Here is a 6,363-nt window from a genome sequence, read left to right as displayed (position 1 = left end):
AGGTACCACTGTACTTCTCAGGTTCTTAAGATTCTTTGGCCAGCTCAGAGTATCAGGACCAGACTGATGAAGTATTTTCATCAGCTCAGGGTCCCTCGGCAAATTTGTAGCAGAAAACCTTGTCTCTCGGCAAGTTCATGGTCTGCAATGATCAGACATCACTGGAGATACCACAGTAGTAGATCTACCTTTACATCAGGGGGCTCCCCAATGGGCCTGGTGGTGCAGCTTTCTAGTTTGCAGATCTGCTTGCCATTGAGTCCTGCACTATGTGCTCCTGGTTTGTGTAGCTCATTTCCACCTGGTCTCATTTGCTGCTCACAATATCTAAACACCATCAGGGTGGGGCATTGTTTAGGGTTTGTTGCTGGGGCAAGATTTAGGCTCCATCTGCATTATACATTTAAAGTGGTATCCTGTTGATAACTGATAACTGGGTTGGATTCAATCAAGTGCATATTTGAAAGTAAAACAACAACAACAACAATACCCTGTTAATATCCAAGCAGGAATAAAGGATTTATTTTCAATACAAAAATTGGATTTTGTTTTGTGCAACATAAAACAACATTCGTGCAAGTTTTCCAAACAGAAAACGAAACTATGAAGGTGCTTCCAACACGATTTGAGGTCACTAGTTGATAAGGCAATTTTTGATACATACAAAATACAGATGAGTGCAGAAAACAATGGCTTTTTGATCCAAGTCATGATTATTTCTGACAGATGTACACCACCACTTTGTGTCTGACATGGATAATTTTATTGGAATGGTTTCACAAGACTCTTTTGAGCGTTGCGAAATAGAAACAGCAGTGTTATCCCAGAGATAACTTTTCCCTCACAGAGGATCACCCTTCCACGTTTGTTATGCCACAGCTGCTGACTTCCCTGAGCGAAGCAAGTTCTTTTATCTCTTAAGTATAAAATGATGGGTAAAGCAGTCACTCTCTAGTCACCAGCAAATAAGGTGGGCAGTTGCAAAAGTAGACAGGGCTTCTGCTGCTTCAATAGTTGTGCAGAAGACAGAATTTCAGCTGATGCATCTTTTAATACAACTTACCTCTGCTGAATCCCCTCTTTTTCACAACTATCAAAAGGCGCAGAAGCCCTGTTCTCTGTTTCACATCTGACCATCTTATCTACAAAGGCATGGCAGTCCCGCTTGTAGAATGTTTATTAAAGAGGAACAAAGCCGAGTTTTCCGATTCCACAAAAGTGGATTAGAACGAGCTTGTTCTACAAGTTACAACACAAACATTTGCATAGTCACTATAAAAGCAATTGCATCATAAACAAAACATTGAAGGGAGAACAGGTTTATAAATGTGCAATTAATATATAACTCTGCTTACGACCGATATTGGCTCAAAAAGGTGGCATAACACTCGTACAGATGAATGCTACAAGCTTGTTTCTTGAGAGCTCAAAACCACTGGGGATTTTCCATCTCTTAATAGTGGTATTCGGAGCATGCCCTGACTTAATTGCAGGGCACAATTAATTGAAGGTTCTTAAACAGTTCACTGTGGGGGTTTTGGCAACGGAGCAAAGAGTTTGAAAAATTGCTAATACATTTTGAGTCACATTCTAAATATATCTAGATGGTGATAGGAATCTTACATTTTCTTAGATATATCAAAAGGACTGCTTTAATTCCCAGCTTGCTAATTCAGACAGGAAAATATTTTCATGTTACAAAACTGGAATTTGATTTTACTATAATCTCCAAGTTTATTTTATTATTACCAAAATGGGGGTGGGGGGTAGAATCCAATTACATTAATATGATACAGTGGTACCTCGGCTTAAGAACTTAATTCGTTCTGGAGGTCTGTTCTTAACCTGAAACTGTTCTTAACCCAAGGTACCACTTTAGCTAATGGGGCCTCCCACTGCCGCCGCGTGATTTCTGTTCTCATCCTGAAGCAAAGTTCTTAAACCAAGGTACTATTTCTGGGTTAGCAGAGTCTGTAACCCGAGGTACCACTGTACAAGAGAATTAGAAAGTGTAATGCAAACAATAATAATCAAACCTGTAAATTAAAACAACCAATCTCAACTCGCTTTGGCTCAGTTCCTTCTAGAGTCTGTATGTATGCTTGAGAAACTGTGGGCACAGTACATCAAGTTATGTGAACTGATTTCAAGTGTGCCTGCATATAGACCTTAAGAGTGCAGTCCTATACATGTCTACTTAGAAGTGTGTTTTTTTTAAAAAAATATATATATATTCCCTTTTGCCAGGGATCCCTGGGAATTCTAGTACATTTTAAGTGAGGCTATTGTTTGCTTTCAGAATCCTCTGCTCCTCTGCAAACTACAGTTCCCAAAATTTCTGGGAGAAAGCACAATAAACTGGTATAAGACAGATGCAGTTTGTAACGCAGATACATAACATTACATTTCTGCATTTGTTAATCACTTCCCCCTAGCTTTTTAAAAAAGTGCAATATGCATTTTAGATCAAAGCTTCCAAAACCAAAATGTTTCATGGGCTTAGGATCCCTGTGCCAGTTTACATCAGCAGCAGAATCATATGGTAACACTTCACCTGGACTGTGCCACTTAAAACTGCAAGCCAAAGATCACATCGATCAGAATGCTTCCCTATGAAAAAGCCCCACTTCCAAAACCACGCACACAGAAAGTTAGCATGCCCAAGGAAAGCTTGAACTGCTAGCTTTCTATGGCCACTGGTATTCAGATCCTGAAGTGGCAAGTTCCTGGAAGCAACAACTATAACCCCATGATTCTTTTGATGAACTTGGTCCTACAGTTTCAGCTTATGTTTGAGATGTGAAACTTTGTACTTACGTAATTGTGCACAGAATCCACTGTCATCATCCTGGTAACCTATCATATCTTATGCATTTTCAGCAGAGTCTTAGGCATATTTACTCAGAAGTAAATGCCCTGTCCAATTGTAATCATTCCCAAATATGTATGCATGGAAATGCAGCTTTTCATCTGCTTGCCCCTTTGCCAAGTCTTTTCCCACTCCAATTTTCCTGTTTTCAGACCAATAGCATCTGATGTATTAGGATAAGTATGAATGCAAATTCAGTGTTTATTAAGGAAAAACTAAAACTAAGTTTATAGTGCTGGGTGGAGGAAGGGTGTGTGTGTGTGTGTGTGTGTGTGTGTGTGTGTGTGTGTACATTTTTGGGAACTCTAAGCAGAGATGAGCCAATCACGGCATTCAACCAGCTTCAGTGGCATTTGATAGCTAAAGAGAAAGGCTTCTTTGGGAAAGATTGGAAAGGTGGTTAACACACGCAGTCTCACCTTCCCAAGTATTAAAACATAAATTACCACCAACAATTCACAACCCATTACCACCATAAGTTCTGCAGCTTTTAAGATAAAGGTAAAGGGAGCCCTGACAATTAAGTCCAGTTGCGAATGACTCTGGGGTTGCGGCGCTCATCTCACTTCACTGGCCAAGGGAGCCGACGTTTGTCCGCAGACAGTTTTTCCGGGTCATGTGGCCAGCATGACTAAGACGCTTCTGGCAAAGCCAGAGCAGTGCATGGAAACGCTTTTACCTATGTGCAAATCACACTTCTCATTTTCGCATAGTGCAAACTCCCCAAATGTTAGGGAGCAACTTCTGAAAATGGAAATGTTTGCAAGACCACCCAAAGCTAATTTGCTTCTTGACAGCAAATGAATGAACGTTCGCTCACCTTACCCTACAGAGAATTGGGACATTGGCCCATCTAGCACAATAGTGCATGCACTGACTGGCAGTGACTCTTCAAGGTTTTAGACAGGGAATGTTCCCAGACATACCTGGAGGTTTCAGGGATTGAACCTGGACCCTTTGGCATGGAATGTGTGTGCTACGGCCCTTCCTCAATCCTGCCTTCCTCCCACATGTCAGTGGCATAACTTAAGGCTTGTGTGGCATCTTCAAGATGTGCAGTCCATTTAAGGTGAGAAATGGCCAAGCCTATTAGGCCCTGCATAAACTGTAGAATCAGCCCCCACTGCACTGGACAAACCTGGAGAAGACTGGCAGTGATGGACAAGGTGGTTTTTCAGGGACGCTTCTACACTATAACTGAGCTTCTCAGTGAAGAAAATAAAAATAATCCTGGAACACAGTTTGGAATCTGCCCAGTTGAGGGAAAATATGGATAGAAAATGGAATTCAAGTTAGGAATGAAAATGGGGACGACGACAACCAAACCCTCAGAAACCCTGATTGAAGCCACAGCCCAAACTAATTCCATGATAGGAACTGTCACAGTACAAAGCGTTTTTAGCAGTCAAGGTGCGTCAAAAATATTCTGTGCAAGTACATTTCCTTTGGCTAGCTGAGACCTCTCCTCACTGCTCTTGCTACAGAGGAATGTGGGTAACTTTCCACTGAGTTCTGCAGTTGGAGAGGCAGCAATCTTAAGTCACTCCTTTGCTTTAAGTAATGACCGGTTCTTGTTTTCCTTCTGTAATGAAATTCAAAGTGATGATAAAGCTGGAGGGAGACTGTAGAAGCACCAGTCTCACTCTCGTCGTTTTTGTGGAAAGACGAGTCTCCCTTCTAAGTTGTATCCTTCATGAAAGGCCATCTCAAGTTCAAAGTCCTGGAAACATGAAAGGCCCCTGAAAAGTTTCACTAAGTTTGACTCTGCAGGTGTGTGTTTTTTTCCTTCTTCTTCCTGAGCAGGAACTTCACAAGTTCACCTGACTGTAAAGCAAATGCAAGGAGCCACTGATGGATGTGCAAAACTCATAGTAAAAAATTGAGCTAGCTTGGCTATTTTATTTGAACTCCAGATCTACTTTAAGCAGAATTTGGGGGTAACAGTTCTCAGAAGGGTCCAAGAGCTTTATGCACCTATATTCACCAGCATCTGCTATGCCATCTGGATTGCAATCCGTACACCCGTATCCTGCCTCACATTTGCTCTCCCCTCATAATCAGGCACCGTAAAATACTACAGCAGGTGAGCAGCAAGGCAGAACTTCCCCACAAACTATGTGCACAGGAACTTGCAACAGCTGGTAAGATGGACACGGCAGGCCTCAGTCTCCTTGCGCAAGGAGAAGTAGTGGCAGCTGTACGCGAACACAAATGAGTTCATAAACCTCTTTCCCTGATCCTCATCCCACCCAGTATTAGCAGAGGTCAATTCAGCCAAGAAAAAATGGCCTTAATCCTGCTTTCTCAAGAACAGAGGAGTCCAGTGACATGGCCCTAGAAAAGTTCGACCTGGGATAAAATCCAGCGTCACACATTTGGCTTAAAGTGCGCTAACTTCCCATACTCAAAAAGCAGAACATACTCTGTAGCAGTGTGGAACTGTACTTAGTTGAGATGATGTCTGTACTCTTTAAGGGTCCCTGGAATGCTGGCTAGCTATCTGTTGACAGTCTGCTTAGTTGCGGTGTCAGATTTAGCTAGCTCCCTGAGTTTAAATAACGTCCGTCGCCCCCCTTCATATTAGATTTAAAATTTCCATAGTGCTGGCTCTTCAGAGAATAGGGAAGCTTTTGTGGAATGTTGCCCGGGAACATGCTGAGAGATAGGAACTATTGATCGGGTCGTAACTGAACTCCCAATGAAAACCCCTTTGATGCAGGTAAAACTCTGGTGCTGTCCTTAGAATAATTTCTGCAGGGAGGAGATACACATCCCAAGGGTGCCTCGGGTCTGTTGCACTGAAGTGCAGAGGCAGCGCACTTGAGAGAGATGCGATGAACTCATGGGACGCTGCCACAAGATCGCAAGAACTGGGTGCCGTTGTGCTCAGCTCCTGCTTGCAGACTTCCAGTGGGAATCTGTGAGAACAGATCTGTTTTCCCACTGTGAGAACAGGATGCTGGACAAGATGGGCCTTTGGCCTGAACCAGCAGAACTCTTCTTATGTTCCTACAAACGCCAGCTGATAAAGCTGCTGCAAGATCCCTCCAGCACCTTGAGAAATTAATGATGCATTGCAAAGCACCAGTAGCGTGCAGAGTCAGCGAAGCACCATCTCAGACATGGTAGACCTCTTCTTCCAAGGCGTGGTTCACTTCCCCGCGTAGGTGGCTGAAGGTGTTGTTCCGCAGGATTTGCCAACCGCGGTGGAAACTACTCTGGGTTGTGCTCCGCGAGACGGTTGGAGACGGTTCCTTCCGGAAAGGATCGTCCAGCTCTAGCTTCCCGGATAACTTGTCCAGATCCTCTTTGTCTTGGCCCTTAAAGGCCTCTGCATAGCGAAGCATCTTCTGCTTGCTGGCATCCAAACGCTCTTCCACCCTGCGCGGATCAGAAACAATGAGGTGAAGGACTGAAGCTTGGTGTTATCAGCAGGAAGCTCTAACCAACAGAGCTGCAAGTCACTTAATGGTCTGACTTAGCTGCTTCCTATG

General features: G+C 43.3%; 1 protein-coding gene across 1 annotated transcript in view; it reads right to left on the bottom strand.

Annotated features, from left to right (window-relative positions):
- Positions 1–5,128: 5,128 nt before the first annotated feature.
- Positions 5,129–6,363, bottom strand: part of LOC308466153 (transient receptor potential cation channel subfamily V member 6-like) — a 35,794-nt gene continuing 34,559 nt past the window's right edge. Inside the window, exon 15 of the mRNA XM_080986760.1 lies at positions 5,129–6,250. Coding sequence (XP_080842886.1) covers positions 5,986–6,250 — 265 coding nt within the window. The 3' untranslated portion in view covers positions 5,129–5,985. The remainder of the gene's footprint in view (positions 6,251–6,363) is intronic.

Source organism: Podarcis pityusensis, assembly GCF_964106645.2.
Source record: "Podarcis pityusensis genome assembly, chromosome: 17".
Lineage (NCBI taxonomy): Eukaryota > Metazoa > Chordata > Lepidosauria > Squamata > Lacertidae > Podarcis > Podarcis pityusensis.
This window is presented reverse-complemented; position numbering and strand designations above follow the sequence as displayed.